Below are 17,102 nucleotides of genomic sequence, written 5' to 3' on the forward strand. Positions count from 1 at the left end.
CATAGATTGTATCTAGGACATACTATAACACATTTAACATGTATGGGCCTGCCTGCCATCTAGGGGAGGGGGTGGAAGGAAGGAGGGGAAAAATTCGGAACAGAAAGGAATACAAGGGATAATGTTGTAAAAAATTACCCATGCATATGTACTGTCAAAAAAAGTTATAATTATAAAATTAATTTAAGAATTTTTTTTTAATTTTTAAAAAAATTTTTTTAAATGTTTAAACTTTTTTTAAATTAAAAAAAAGGTTATACAATGATCAGTTCTGATGGACATAGCTCTTTTCAATGAGATGACTGAACCACTGTTCCAATGGATGTGTGACGGAGAGAACCACCTGCACCCAGAGAGCAAACTGTGGGGACTGAGTATGGATCACAACTTAGTATTTTCACTTTTTGTTGTTGTTTATTTGCCTGCATTTTGTTTCCTTTCTCATTTTTTTTTCCTTTTTGATGTGACTTTTTTGTGCAACAAGATAATTGAATAAATATGTATAGAAGAATTGCAAAAAAAAAACCGCACACACAATTGTGAAAGGAACCATATTTTTATTTCTTGTAAGCTTCTTCTTTGACTGTAAGCTGCATGTAGTAGATATTTCCCATTTCACCTGTGAAGAAAAAAAGAAATAAGAAAAAGGTAAATTCAGAGAAAACAATATAGTCTTTATATTCTTTCAGGTTCTTATCCCAACTCCCAATCACGCTAATAAACTGGGCACTCAGAAAACAGCTAGTGACACACCTGAAGTGGTGGAATCTTTCTAATGATTCTAATGCTATTAGTTTGCTCCCCAATTCCAATGTCTTCACCAGGTTTAATTAGTGTCTCCTTTATATCACTAGTTCCTCAATTATCAATTTAACCAGTTAAGACCAATTCGTTTTTACAAAAGAATATTAACTAAGGAGATATAGCAAGGACAGGGAGTAATTAAAAAAAAAAAAAAAAAACTTTCTAAAATGTAGAGCACACTTTCCTCTTTCAACTATCAGAAAACTGGGGCATGGACTCTGTCTAGTTCCTTAACCACTGGAACCCTTCTAGACCTTTTGAAGCTCACAAAATCAGGCATTTTCCAACATTTCCCTCGCCTAAGAGTAGGAAAGATCATAAACAAAGAAGAAAAGTGCCTCTATTGAGGCACTCTGTATTCATGACCATGTTTGAGCCTAGGTGAAAACAGCAAAGGTCTGATATGGTTGCTTACAATTTTGTTTTGCTTGTCCATTCATATTCATTATTTATATATTTATTATATTTTGTTTATATGTTTATTATATTTTATTTATATATTTTATTATATATTTATTAAATATTTATATATTTATTATTTCAAGGCTGGAGGGGGCAAGTGCTTCTATTTCTCTAAGTTGATTAAGGGTGGATATATTGGCAAAGATTTTCTTTTCTTTTTGGGGGGATTTTTAATATCTCCCAAAAGGGTAACTGAGATATTTTTTAAATACACAGAGAAGAACAGAAGGAAACATAGATAAGAAGGGTAGTTTTTAAATGATGTATAAAATTTATCATATATATATTTTTAAAGCAAATGGTGGAAATTGGAGATGCAGTGCTTCCTCTTTTTATATTGTGTTTTGTGTATGAAATTTTCTTTTTGTATTTTAAGTTATGAATAAAAAAGCAAAATTAAAATCTAAACCAACAAAAAAATCATAGTATATCAGAACTAAAAGGAACTTAAAATACAGGATTCAGAGCTGAAGATGGCCATAAAACTATATTATGCATAAAGTACTCCCATGCACACCTGGCCCATAATCTATAGTAATCCATGCTTAGAACACACAATGTCTGTGAACCAAGAACACAGTGTCAGAGATCTTAGAAAAGATAATTTAGTGTTTTCTGAATTTTTGTTCTGTATTGTTTTATCTCTCTCTTGCTCCTGAATAACTCAGTTAATTTTGGGTGAATTCTCTAGGCCAAATCTAGGATTTTTTCCTGAACCTTGTGCCCTTTCATCTTATTTCCCACAAGCAAACTAGAAAAAACAGTTGTCCATCTAATTATGTCTGTCATTAGTGATCACTGCTCTGTCTTAGCCATTCTTCCTATTTAAATTCTTTAATTCTCAGACAAAATAATGATGTAGTCTTGACATAATACTCAAACATTGTACTGATCAGTGACTCCCAGTCTCAGTGATCAGATGCTGGCATAATTCTGATCAGTAGCTGATGTAATCCTCAGATATTATTAGTAATGGTCAGTAATTATTATGGGAACTGATCAATCTGTTCTAGAACATAATCCTCTCGGGATCCTGTTGGCAAATTGAGGAAAAAAACATACCAGGAAGAGCTAGCTGGTCTTAAGTGTGTAATTATTGAGTTTCTCCAACTAAATGGCCATCCTATACTCATTCTACTGAACTATACCTTTGATTATGAAGGTTTACAAAGTCTAAAGGTTAAACAGAGGTTATTAAAAGAGGTTAAATTCTCCAAACAAATTGTTTGTTTATTTGAGTAGATCTTGCAGTACATACATTTTACTAACCAAATTGTGAAAAATGAATAAATCTTTCTCCTGGGGAAAAGAGAAAATCACCTCCTTATGAGACTTTGTCAAGTGACAATTAATTCTCTGTCACATTTTCCAACAAGTAGCCCCACAATTTGTTTCAAACACCCCCTTTTTGAGAATACCAACATTATTACTGCTATCATTTAATGATAGTCAATTCTAATGTTAAATTCTCATTCCTTATAAACTTATAAACTCATTCCTTATAAACTACTGAAGCATAATTTCTTCCCTCTGAATTTCCAAATTGTAGTTTTAATTTTTTTTTATAGTTGCCAGAATATTCTAGTGAGTTTTGGGGTACTGTACTCTAGAAATTTTAAATTTTTTTCCTTTGTGAATAAATAGAAGTGAGAGCTCATAATCACTCCCACCCTTTCCTTAAGAGTGCCAGATCTATTGTTTTACAGTATAACAAGAAGATGATTTTACCAACTAGAGAATGCTAAGAAAGACTTAAAACAAAAATAAAGAAACAAATGGCTGTGCACTCTGCAGTTTCTCAACTCATCTGGCACTTAAGAACCTCCTAGGAAAATTAACAGCAAGGAAGAAGTTTGTTTCTATTAGAAAGCAAAACTTTCATTTTAAGAAAATACTTTTATTTTAACTGGTTTTTTTTCCATGAATGATGTAATAGAACATTATTGTTTAAGTCAATTTTAGAAGCAAAGTCATCTAAAATGAATTGGAATAGACTGTATTATGCATTTGTAAATTCTTAAGGAACCATATTCTTAAGGAATATACTATATTATGCATTTGTAAGTTCTTAAGGAACCACTGGAAAAATTTTACCTGACCTACTTGTAAATTTTGAAGTTTCAATTTTGAGCAATGAAAAGTAAAGATTTTGCAATTAATTGATATTGTTTAAAAAAAACTTGTGCCAATCTGCAAAAGGGAGATGACAGTGGGGGTAAAAAAAATTGCTTTTGCAGACAAATTAAGATATGATTGGGAAACAAAGACATGAATGAGGTTTCAAGAAAGTAATAATGAATGGAAAGAAAGAATTGAATCAGAGTATAGATGTTTTAAAGAACTTTAATCAAAAGTTATAGTAAGAAAGAACATTAAAGGATTGGAGATTGATTTTTAATTAAAAGGTAAAGAAAAAATATAAAATCAGTGATTTTCTTTATCCAAGTGACCATATTACAAGGTCTTCATCTTTGCCAATTATCAAAATATCCTGCGTAGGTCAAAAGAAAAGCCAAGAATTAAATAAATTATTACCAAAAAAATTTTAAGCCTTGTATCTTATTTAGATAGGAAGAGAATAAGATTTCCATGCCTATAAAATTTTGAACTCTATTTAGAGAACTTGTTTCCTCCTCAGATAAAGTTAATTTTGAGATTTCTCATGTGTAAACTTTACTTCACCAATTTTGATATTATTAATGTAGTAATGTATGTGGAATCATATAGCAAGATTTAAAATTGAGTAATTTAAGACTTGGATTTGTAAACTATTATTTCACCAATTTTGATATTATTAATGTAGTAATGTATCTGGAATCATATAGCAAGATTTTAAATTGAATAATTTAAGACTTGGATTTGTAAACTATTACTTCACCAATTTTGATATTATTAATGTAGTAATGTACCTGGAATCATATAGCAAGATTTAAAATTGAGTAATTTAAGACTTGGATTTGTAAACTATTATTTCACCAATTTTGATATTATTAATGTAGTAATGTATCTGGAATCATATAGCAAGATTTAAAATTGAGTAATTTAAGACTTGGATTTGTAAATTATTATTTCACCAATTTTGATATTATTAATGTAGTAATGTAGCTGGAATCATATAGCAAGATTTAAAATTGAGTAATTTAAGACTTGGATTTGTAAACTATTATTTCACCAATTTTGATATTATTAATGTAGTAATGTAGCTGGAATCATATAGCAAGATTTAAAATTGAGTAATTTAAGACTTGGATTTGTAAACTATTATTTCACCAATTTTGATATTATTAATGTAGTAATGTAGCTGGAATCATATAGCAAGATTTTAAATTGAATAATTTAAGACTTGGATTTGTAAACTATTATTTCACCAATTTTGATATTATTAATGTAGTAATGTATCTGGAATCATATAGCAAGATTTAAAATTGAGTAATTTAAGACTTGGATTTGTAAATTATTATTTCACCAATTTTGATATTATTAATGTAGTAATGTAGCTGGAATCATATAGCAAGATTTAAAATTGAGTAATTTAAGACTTGGATTTGTAAACTATTATTTCACCAATTTTGATATTATTAATGTAGTAATGTAGCTGGAATCATATAGCAAGATTTAAAATTGAGTAATTTAAGACTTGGATTTGTAAACTATTACTTCACCAATTTTGATATTATTAATGTAGTAATGTAGCTGGAATCATATAGCAAGATTTTAAACTGAATAATTTAAGACTTGGATTTGTAAACTATTACTTCACCAATTTTGATATTATTAATGTAGTAATGTATCTGGAATCATATAGCAAGATTTTAAATTGAATAATTTAAGACTTGGATTTGTAAACTATTATTTCACCAATTTTGATATTATTAATGTAGTAATGTATCTGGAATCATATAGCAAGATTTAAAATTGAGTAATTTAAGACTTGGATTTGTAAATTATTATTTCACCAATTTTGATATTATTAATGTAGTAATGTAGCTGGAATCATATAGCAAGATTTAAAATTGAGTAATTTAAGACTTGGATTTGTATTGGGTTTTGATAAATTAATTAAATACGGAAGATCATTATTCACAGCATGACTGATTGGATGCCATCTTTGTAGCTATAAAAGCAATTCAATTTTAATTAATCTATACCGGTATCTGAATGCAACCAGGAAAAAAAATGCCAAAACTGATAGATAAAATTATTATTCTCCCAGAGATGGAAGCCTGGTGTCATCATCCACTTTAAAGAATATGGCTATAGTCTCTCCTTCTAGCCCCCCCCCCACCTCCCATTGCAGTTTTGAGCCAGTCCCACTTCTGGGAGGCCCTGATCTTACTGGGTCACAGAGGCTCAAGGCCTCAAGGTAATGATGACCAGCTGACCAGGCCCCTGAGGCCTATTGGTAATCAAAGAACTATAAAAATACACATGCAAAATTACTATATATTTTAACACTTGTAAAACAATTCCAAAAGAGTTTTATCTACCCATCCTAGAGATTTTTCAATACAAAACAACACATTTCTCCTATCACCAATGAACATAAAAAATAATAGAGCCCTGGTTCAGTAAGTAGGGCACAGAGACAGCACATGTAGGACAACAGCCAGAGACATTTCAAGAAGGGATGGCTAACCAGCCTTCCTATCATATCCAGATAGTCCACCACAAATCAGGTAGCCAAACAAACTCACTCCCTTAAAACCACATCTTTGACACTATCAATCAAATTTCTTGGTCACTGAGTTTTAACACAGATCCGGAGTGGGCTACACTCGGGGGTGGCTTCTAAGAACCCAAAATACAATTTGGACAAAGGTTTCTATGTCTGGGACAAACACTCCTAACAATCCTGAGAGAAAAGAAAAGATGCTTCCTCACTGAGAATTTAAAGGAACAAACAGCAGTTCTAGGTCAAAACAAACACACTATAAGAAGAGTGCACTACAACAAGAGAACTATATGGATCCGCACATATATTTTATCTAAGATATACTTTAACATGTTTAGCATGAGACTGCTTTCCATCTAAGGGAGGGGGTGGGGGAAGGGAAGGGAAAAGTTGGAACAGAAGTTTCTGCAAGGGATAATGTTGTAAAAAATTACCCACGCATATGTTTTGTCAATAAAAAGCTATAATTAAAAAAAAAAATAAGAATAGTGCACTAAGGGCAAGTCAAGGGTTGAGAAACAACCACAGGTTCCAAGAGGTGCAAAGGTAAAGAATAAAGAGGCCCAAACACTTACCCGACTCTTTTCTTGTATTCAGCAGAAGACTCCTGGTAGTCGGTGGAAGCACAAAACAGCCGGGAAGGATCCAGAGCCAAATACTGCAGGAAATCTTGCAAGTGCTTCTGCAGAACATAGAGGCTACTCTCGCTGAGGGGGGTGCAGGCCAGCATCGGGCCCATCTGCGGGAAGAGGCGCAACAGGTGGGCACCCCCGTAGATCTGGGACAACAGCAAGTTGGGATAGCTGCTCATGAGGTCGGCGTATTGGGGTTTTTCAAAATCGAAGAGTAGTTGGTTTACCAGCACCAGATCGAAATAATTTTGGAGGCCAGCCATCAATTCCTTGATGGTATGCTTCTTGCTGGAAGAGCCATAATTTTGCTGGAAGACAACATAGTCCCCCAAAATGGAAGCTACGCTCTTTTTGGCGGGAAGAGTGAAGAGCTTTTTCTCGAGGGTCACCAGCAGCCAATCTTCCACCAGAAGAGGTTTCAGGGCTCTGGGGAGTTGAATTTGGACTTCCTCCAATCTGCTCAGATACTTCTCTTCCGGATCTGCAACCTTGGCTCCCTGGCGCCCACGCTTCGGCTCCCGCCCTCTTTTGCGCTTGCGGGGCCACTGCATCACTGTACCCCACCAGGTGCTGTCATCTTTGACCGGAGTGCCCTTGTCACTGCCCTCAGTGGAGGTGCCGGGGCAATCTTCCAACTGCTCTTTCTTGGCAGCCGTTTGGAGGGCCACATCGCTATCCTGCACGTGGGTAACAGAATAGCGAAACACGCAGCCCTCGGAGACCCATTCATACTTCCAATCTTCCACTACGTAGACCGACAGGGGCCCCGATTCCAGGCCGCTGCTGCTGGGGGCCTCACGGCCACCGCTCCCACTGGGTATCCAAAGGGGCATGGCGACTTCCAAGCTGCTGCATTTGCTGGTGCTGCTAGTGGTGCTGTCGCTACCGCTACCGCTGCCGCTGCCGCTGCTGCTAGTGCCGGTGCCGGTACCTGTGCCGGTGCCGGTACCGGTGCTGCTGCTGCTAGTGCCGGTGCCGGTGCCAGTGGTGCTGCAGCTGCTAGTGCCGGTGACGGTGCTGCTGCTGCTAGTGCCAGTGCCCGTGCCCGTGCCAGTGCTGCTGCTGCTGGTGCCTGTGCCGGTGCCGGTGCCGGTGCCGGTGCTGATACTGCTGCTGCTAGTGCCGGTGCCTGTGCCGGTGCCGGTGCTGGTGCTGGTGCCGGTGCCAGTGCCGGTGCTGGTGCTGGTGCCGGTGCCAGTGCTGGTGCTGGTGACAGTGCTGCTGCTGCTAGTGCCGGTGCCGGTGCTGGTGCTGGTGCCCGTGCCGGTGCTGGTGCCTGTGCCAGTGTCGGTGCCTGTGTCGGTGCTGCTGCTGCTAGTGGCGATGCCGGTGCTGGTGCTGGTGCCGGTGCCAGTGTCGGTGCCTGTGTCGGTGCCTGTGTCGGTGACGCTGCTGCTAGTGCCGGTGCCGGTGGTGGTGCTGGTGCCGGTGCCTGTGTCGGTGCCTGTGACGGTGCCGGTGCCAGCGTCAGTGCCGGTGCCTGTGCCGGTGCCTGTGCCGGTGCCTATGCCGGTGCTGGTGCTGCTAGTGCAGGTGCCGCTGCTGCCAACCCCGCCGCTGTCTTCATAGCCGATGCTTTCTTTGCTGTGGTCGCCATCATTACTGCTGGTGGTGGTGCTGCTGCTGCTGGTGCTGCTGCAGCAACTATGGCAGCAGCAGCTACTGCCAGTGCTGCTGCTACTGCTACTGCTACCGAGGCGGCGTCGACGGCGGCTCGGACTGCTACTACTCGAACTGCTACTGGGGCTTCTGGGCTTAGCTATCAGGTCACTCGAGGTCGACTCAGGCTCTGGGGCCGGCGGGGCGTCTGGGGGGGGCGCATCAGGATTGGCCACTCCACCCTTCGGGGCCTGGTCCTTCTCTCTGCGTCTTGGGTAACGTACCAGGTATCTAACTTGCCTGTTCCTTACGGTAACCTGGACGCACTGGCCCTTACGTATCTTGGGCCCACGGAATATCAGCACTGGCTCCCCCTCCAGCGCGGCAGGCAGGTCCTTGACCAGCTTACCTTGGGGTTTGGAATAGGCCATTGGTCAGCGAGCGGAATCCGGGCACCTCCTTCACTGTGAACCGTCTGGAGCACGTGGCGGCTACCGGTGGACTGGATACAGGCCGCACCGGCTCCTGCCTTCTCTAGGCCGGGACTGAAGCACGGGCGTCTCCCCCGTCCTCTGCTCTCTGACCGGAACGCGGGAATCACCCAGGGATAGTGGGAGAGTTCCTGGCCAGTGGCCTGGCTTCAGGCTGGACAGATTAACACGAGCCAGCTAGGAGCTCCCGGAAGGGCTGCTGCCTCTCTCGCGCTCCCCAGCAATGTGACCGGGTCTGCCCGCGCCAAGCTACGTTTAGCCCCGGCTGTTATGGAACAATGTAACAAAAGATGCCACCTAACTGGGCGCGGCTGGCGCAGGCGCTGTAGGGATAAAAAGCAGGAAGAGGCTGAGTTGTGATTGCAGCTTCAGCTAACTTGAAGTGGACAAAGTCTGGATCTAAATTCAATTGTCAGCCCCAGCACTTTTCTGTCCCTCCCTGAGCCTCAGTTTCCCCGTCTGTAAAATGTAGGGGAGGCGGTAACAATAATGTTCTAACTCCCGGCCAATCGAACTTTTCAAACACACAGGCCTAAACTTGTGCTTGGGTTTAAGGCCAGCTTAAAAAGGCTGGGCACTATATGAAGCCCATAAATGACACCAGCGTTTGTGTATGTGGTGGAGGGGCAAGGCAAAGTCCCGTAAAATAGTTATTTTCTTAACACTTTATAGTCCCAAGACACATTTCAAATATTTTCCAGTTAGTATGCAAATAGCTGAAGACATTTTAAAGGCAGAGACAGAGCTTATTTCACGAAGGTAGAATAGAAAGCAATATATTTCTCTCAATCAAAAGTCAGTAAAATGATCAAGTTTCTTTTTGGTTATATATCTCTGGGTCTGGTCAATATTTCATCACATTTTTATTTTAGGATTCGGTATGGTAAAGTTATGCTGAGATTGTGACTTTGGAAACACAAGTCTCAGAACATTTGGTATCACGGTTGTATATTTGGTTTTTGTTTGTTTGTTTTTATAAATGTTTTGGGGGTTTTTGTTTTTCACATACAGTTTTTGCCAAAAAAAAAAAATCATTAGAAATTCATTAGCAATAGAATTCTATGGGGAAATAATGCTATCTAGGTAAATAGAACTTATGGCATCAGTTGCCATGGCTAGCTTTCCCTACGACCTACCTGCCTGACAGAAAGTGCAAATTTTTACCCAGGATAATTACTTTGAATGGTTCTTATACTGGTTTTTTTTAATGTTTTTTGTTCATTGTTTTAAATGTTTAAAGATTATTTTGGAAATATCAGCACTGTGGATAATTTTTTTTCCAAAAGCAACAATTTATTCACATAATTATCTAAAAGTTTACAGAGTTCAAACTGTACTGTGCTTTATCTGGTATAGTTATTTTATTATTCAGGGTTTAAATCTGCAGAGAGGAGACATTTCTCTCTTTAAGGCAGGATAAAAAATTTTAAAATAAACATTTTAATTCTGTAAAGTTTTAAAATAAACATTTAATTCTATAAAGTTAAAAAAAAAAAAGCTGAGGGGTAAATTGGATCATCTAAGGGTCCTTCACATTCTTAGTCTCCAACTTTTGATCCAAGATTGGTAGGTCTCTGGAGGTAGGTAAAGTAAAAGAAATGACTTGTATTTGGAGCCAAAGGGCCAGGGTTCAAATGTGTCATGATATTTTCCAGCCAGAAGTCCTTGGGCAAGTCTCTTTTTGTTTCTGAATCTGTTGGGTATTCTTTAAAATGAGAGGCTTAGATTGGATGGTCCCTAAAATCTCTTCCAGTTTTCACATTCTATAATCCTGAAGCCCCTTTGACACTCGTATTCTGTCTTATTCTGGGTCCTTCCATTTGCACATCTCTATAAGAGGACAAATCAAGACTTCTTAAACTTTTTCTACTTGTGGGCCCTTTTTGACCAAGAAATTTTTATGTGGCCCCAGATATAATATATAAATATATTATATATATATAATTATATTATTATATAATTATATAATATGTAATTTTTATATTTATAATATATTATTATATTTATAATATAATATATAAATTCTATATTATATAATTATATAATATATAATAAAATATAATATAATATGATTTTAATATGATATAATATATACAGGTCAAACATATACTCATAATAAATCATAATTTCACAACCTCCAGTGGTAGATACCAGTGTGGGGTAATGACCTAGTTTAAAAAGCTAGGTGATAGGAACAACTGTTTGCAATAAAAAAGATCTAATGTCATAAAGATTTTGCTCCTTCCTAGCTGTGCAACTAATAGGCAAGGCATTCTCTCTCTGAGTGTCCTTTCCTCCCCTGTTTAAAAAAAAAATGCAATGATTATCTTAAGACTCTTCCAACTCTCAATCTTATGTATCTTGCAAATCATCATAGGAAGATAACACTATCCTGGAAGGGAGAACCAATGTTCAACAACCAGCTCTCTAGAAAAATAAAGATAAGCAAGATACTTTTCAACTTAATCTGCTTTATTAACTGTTGGGGTTTCGGCCCAACTGCAGAGGGAAGTAGGCCTTATAGGACCAGCAATGCCCATTCACCTGAGTAGCAAAGACCGTGAGCAATGAGGGGCAAGAGCCAGGATGGTGTGGGACTCTATTACAAAGACTGCAGATCCTTTTATCTTCTCAGTATATGCCTCTAGTTCCTATAGCTTAACATGAGCACATCCTAACCTATAGCAGATCCATGATTCCCTACAGGAAGCTACACATAAATACAAAGTGAGCATTTCTTTCCTAACAAGGTATATGGTCATTGTTCTCCCCTCCAAGGTCCGGCACCCCTCTCTTGGGAACTCCCTTGCTCCTCGGATGGGAACCCTTTCTCCTAAGGCCATCTTGTTCACCCTTACAAGACTACCCTCAGATAAAGAAAGAAGAAAAGGATGGGAGAGAAGATAAGGTTAAGTAATAGCAAGGCAAGTTAAGGATCAGGAGGAGAATTTATTAGGGAAAAAAAGTAGGATGAGTTAGTAGGATGATGTTAGACAAAGTCAAATTTAAAGACTCACTTAAGAGCAAAAGCTACATTATATGACATATTATTTTATATATAATATTATTATATATAATTATATATATATACATAATATATATAATTATATATAATATTATTTTAAATGCATGTATACATATGGGTAAATGAGTATGTGTATATATGTGTGTATATGTGAACATGTGGATATATGTGTGTATATAGATAGATGTATATATGTGTGTACATAGATATCTGTGCTTACCTATAGACTGCTTGAGGGAGGTGGAAGAAATGAAAGGGGAAAAAAGAATATAGAAAAAAAATATATACAGCATAGAACAAAAGAATAACTTACAAGGAGGCAAAGAAAGATGGAAACTCATGAATATAATTTCTTCTGTTATTATATATGCTTTCTTGAAATGGAAATTTATTTTTATATAGTTTGAATCCTCCCTGGAGACATGACAATGTTTTGTTTTGGTTTATTTTGTTTTCCATTTCTTTCTTTCTTTTTCTAATGTATTTAGTTCAATAAAAATAAATAAATAAGAGAATAACAAACAAACAAACAAACAAACAAAAACAAAAACAAAAACAAAAACAAAAAAAAAAAACAAGACTACCTGAGCCGGCCTGTGGGATATCCAAGGCTGGTTGGGGGTTAGCAAGTCCTCTTACAATTAACATTTACATTCTCACTTTCTTTTGTCTAGATAATCAAGAAAACAACAAATCAAGACTGGTTTGTAGTGTTTGCTAAAGGTGAAATTCTCTGAGTCTCACAGAGTCCTTCCCAGAACCTATGGGAAGGGTCCAAAAGAATCTTGACACACTACAAAATGAGGCTGAGTCAAATAAGAGAAAAATGGAATCGATTCAGGTCTTAGGACCTAAGGCATTACCATATGGTAATGATAATTGTTGTGCTACCCGGAGCCCCCTGACAGTAGCTGCTGGAGATCCAACCCAGACTTGCCGAATGTGTGAGAGGATGATAGGAGGACACTGAGAGGCAGTTCCCTCTGCCTCCAATTTATCTCATTCCCAGTCCACAACACCTATGTCAGCAAAGGCTGCCCCGAAGCTCCTTCAGATGCTGTGATCCACAGCTTTGGAGGCTCTCGGAGAACTGACCCTTAACAGATAATCAACGGAGAGAAGGCACTACAGAAGGGGGGATTTTAGCTTGTTAACTGAATTTTGCTGTCTTGGTCTGTGGATAGCTAGTGAGATCAAGTAGCGGTTTAATTAATCATTTTCAGAGTGAGGAATACAGTTTACAAACTGAAAGTTCTCCTGGACAGGAGACCATCTCCTGTGGCAGAAAAGGTCCAGAATTTATACTCAAATCACAAATGGGAAGGGGGAAGAAAGGTGGATTACAACACAAGCAGTTTCAGGGCCTGAGTACTTTCCCATGGCAAGTCCATGAATCCAGGATAATATGGGTGTTCTCCAGTCCTGCGGGAACAGTTTGTAGATATTGTTTCAAATCGTGGGGGTCATTACTTGGGGGAGTCAGACAGGACAGAATTCTGTGACAGGAACAGGTTCTACAATCTTTTGATTCACTTCATTTAACATTTGCAGGACAGCATGGTCAAAGATTGATTATTTTAAGTTGCATTCTAAGATTCTGACTCCCAGGCCAGAAGAGGCAGCCCTAAGAAATTTGTTAGTATGTTCATTACACACATCATCTAGGTAATGATGAAAATCATAATAATCTTTCATTATGCTGAAACTTCAGTGAAATCAAGAGGCAAAAATAGGGAGGGAACACTTCCCAGGCATGGGGAATAGTCAGTTAAAATGGCCAGAATGAAGGAAAAAAGTCTATTGTTTGAGGGACAGCCAGGAGGCCAGTGTTACAGGATCAGAGTGACTGGGTAAGTGGAGGAGGGCAGAGGGACTGGAAAAGTAGGGGGAGGAAGGTCATGAAGGACTCTGAACACAAAACAGAGGATTTTATGTTTGATCCCAGAGACGATAGGAAGCCAGGGGGGTTTAGTGAATAGGGGAATGACATGGCTCACCTGGTGCTTTAGGAAGATCATTTTGACTTCCTAAGTCCTGAGTCCATCCTGAGTAGAGGATGGACTACAGTGGGGAGAAATTTCAGCTGAGAGAGTGGGGGGGAGCTGTAGACAAATTTGTGTGAGATGTAGAAGACCCTCACCCAAAATGACTAAAGAAACAAATATGCCATCAATTAAGATCTTGTAAGAGCAGTTTGTCCCTTTAAATCACAGTTTGCTTTCTTTAGCCAAAGGAACCATGCAGCTGCAGACCTTTTCCACTGCTGCTGTGCCCCCACAAAAACACATCCCATCTCTCAGCCTTCTCTCTGTGACTACTCTTTCCAACCAGTTCCTTCTTTTCCCCACTGATCTTAAATCACCTTCATTCTCCTGTCCCATCTCTCTGTCTCTCTCCTCCCAATGTCTACTTGCTCAAACCTTCTCCGACATACTTTAATTAAACTCCCAAACCAAAAACTCTTCTGATTAGATACTCTATTTAAACTATTCATTGCTTTTGTAAATTCATCTTTCTTTTCCCTTTTCTTTAAATCGCCTTTTTAACTTTAAACTTCAAGATTCACAATTAACTTTGAACCAAATTTCATAAAACTTATGATAGAGTCTACAAATTACCCAATACTTTTAAAAAGCAACATACCATTTAAGTAGGAAGATACAAGCATGACCCCCCCCCAAGGTAAGCTCACTGGCATCTTGTTTGATAACCTATATTTTTAATTTGAAGTCCAATCAAATAATAAAGCAAAAAAAAAGTTTTTCTCTTCAGTTGTAAAGGCCACAATATTCAAAGGTTTTATACTCAAAATAAATCTAACATGTACAAGGCAACAGTAAAATTATTTCCCCCAATTTCAAAATTGGGTGGTACCTCTTAAAAATATAGTAAGTTCCCCAAACTCTTAATCAAATGTTGCAGACAATTCCCAAGTTTAGCCTTCTTAAACGTTCTATTCTCTCATTCCATGAAAACAAACTTGCTAATAATGATTTGTCTTTCTTCTCCTGGGACAAAATTTGTTTTCTTAGAAGTATGCCTAGTTTTCTCACAGATCCAACAGGTCAGAGAGCCCCCATGTTCAGCTATTTACCCCTCTTATTCTATTTTTATTCCTCCTGTAAGGGATGTAGAAGACCCTTACCCAAAATGACTACTCAGAGACCACTCAATAGAAAGCAGAAAAGTTGTTTACTAAAACCTCCAGAGGATGAGCTATCCCATCACTAGATAAGAAAGAGAAAGCTCTCAGTAGGAGGGCTAAAGAAGTAGTAAAGACTCACAGCTTTTATACAAGAGAAAAATACATCACAAGTCAGAGAGCATTGAGAAGGGGAGGGGGAGGCATCTCATTGGTTGTTGTCTTAGGAGAGATTGGAATGGAAGGTTTCTGTTGACCCCAAATCTCCTGATTTCTAGGAAACAGAAAATCAGGCCTTCAGGCTTCAGATATAGCTGGCCAAGGCTCATGGGGCTGCACATATTATTCAGGTCATAGGAGAAACACAGAAATAATGAAAATAAAATACAGAAAAAGAATTTACTCATTCCTGTAAGTTCTTTACCTTATCTCTCGATTCCATACAAACTGAATATTTGTGTGTATATGTATATATGTATAAACATACATATGCATATATATACATAAATGCATCTACATATATATTATATATATTGTCTTTAAGGACAATATAGTTACCTTTTTAAACCAATTCTCTATTTTTACAGTTAGTTTATCTGAGATGATAATTTCCACACTTGGTTTTTTGAGTTCACCTAATGAATAAAAGTTCTGTTCAAACCCCTTATTTAATTCTGCATGAATCTTTATGCTTCTTTCGTGAGTATAGCATACAGTTGGATTTGGATTCAGCTCTAACCCATTTTTTTTTTTTTTAATGAGGCTGGGGTTAAGTGACTTGCCCAGAGTCAGATAGTTAGGAAGTGTTAAGTGTCTGAGACCAGATTTGAACTCGGGTCCTCCTGAATTCAGGGCTGGTGCTCTATCCACTGCGCCCCCTAGCTGCCCCTCTCATCCAATCTTGTGGGTCTATCTCATTCATGTTAACAGGATTATTAACTGTATATTTCCCTCAATCCTATACTTCTATACATTCTCCCCCGCTCTTGAGAAAAAAAGCTGATGATGAGAAAGGTATCGGCTCCAAAAATAATCATTTATATTTGATGCAATCAGGTTCTGTTCCAATATTCTTTTTTTCTTATCCTTATCCTGTCCTCCATCAGAGGGAAGGCTTGTGACTTCACAAACTCTTCCTGCTGTATGTGAATAGATTCTCTCCCCCAATAAGGTCTGTAAATTCACTCATGGAATGAGGACTCAGGCTGGTGAGGTTGGTGACCTTTTAACTCAAATTTATTCAATTTCTCTTAGTCTATTGAATAACCTGTTCTCCTGGCAATTAGGAAACTTGAGTCCAATGGACTTTTAAGATTCTAGTTTCTGTTTATCTTTTGTGTGGCAAGAATGAAGGTACTGTGGTGCTACTTGGCCCATAAGACCTTCTGGGCCATTGGACGGATCACAATTAGGATAAGTTAGGTTAAGATCTTCCACTTCTGAAGTACAAAGCTGGGGAAAAAATCTTTACAGCCTTATTTCTAAAATTTGTAAAGAACTGTGTCAAATTTATAAGTCATTCCCCAATTGATAAATGATCAAAGGACATGAACAATTTTCAGATGATGAAATTAAAGCCATTTATAGTTATATGAAAACATGCTCTAGATAGCTATGGATTAAAGAAATGCAAATTAAAACAACTCTGAGGTACCACCTCACACCCCTCAGATTGGCTAAGATGACAGGAAAAGATAATGATAAATGTTGGAAGGGATGTGGGAAAACTGGTATACTAATGCATTGTTGGTGGACTTGTGAAACAATCCAACCATTCTGGAGGGCAATCTAGAATTATGTTCAAAGGGCCATCAAACTGAGAATGCCCTTTTTTATTAATAGTTTTTATTCAGAAGATATATGCATGGGTAATTTTACAACATTGACAATTGCCAAACCTTTTGTTCTAATTTTTCCCCTCCTTCCCCCCCTCCCAGATGGCAGGTTGACCAATACATGTTAAATATGATAGAGTATAAATTAAATACAATATATGTCTACATGTCCAAATAGTTGTTTTGCTGTACAGAAAGAATCAGACTTTGAAACAGTGTACAATTATCCTGTCAAGGAAGTCCAAAATGCAGGCGGACAAAAACAGAGGGATTGGGAATTCTATGTGGTGGTTCATAGTCATCTCCCAGAGTTCTTTCGTTGGGTGTAGCTGGTTCAGTTCATTACTGCTCTATTGGAACTGATCTGGTTCATTTCATTGTTGAAAATGGCCACATCCATCAGAATTGATCATCATATAGTATTGTTGTTGAAGTATATA

The 17,102-nt window shown here is 38.0% G+C and overlaps 1 protein-coding gene across 1 annotated transcript; it reads right to left on the reverse strand.

Annotated features, from left to right (window-relative positions):
- Positions 1-540: 540 nt before the first annotated feature.
- On the reverse strand, positions 541-8,887 carry LOC141548505 (uncharacterized). Its single transcript, XM_074277454.1, has 2 exons — positions 6,514-8,887; positions 541-619 (listed from the first exon to the last, which is right to left on the reverse strand). Exons 1-2 carry the CDS (start codon positions 8,598-8,600, stop codon positions 616-618), a joined length of 2,091 nt encoding a protein of 696 aa, XP_074133555.1. The 5' UTR covers positions 8,601-8,887; the 3' UTR covers positions 541-615.
- Between the last annotated feature and the right edge of the window lie 8,215 nt (positions 8,888-17,102).

This window comes from Sminthopsis crassicaudata, chromosome X, assembly GCF_048593235.1.
Source record: "Sminthopsis crassicaudata isolate SCR6 chromosome X, ASM4859323v1, whole genome shotgun sequence".
Taxonomy (NCBI): Eukaryota; Metazoa; Chordata; class Mammalia; order Dasyuromorphia; family Dasyuridae; genus Sminthopsis; species Sminthopsis crassicaudata.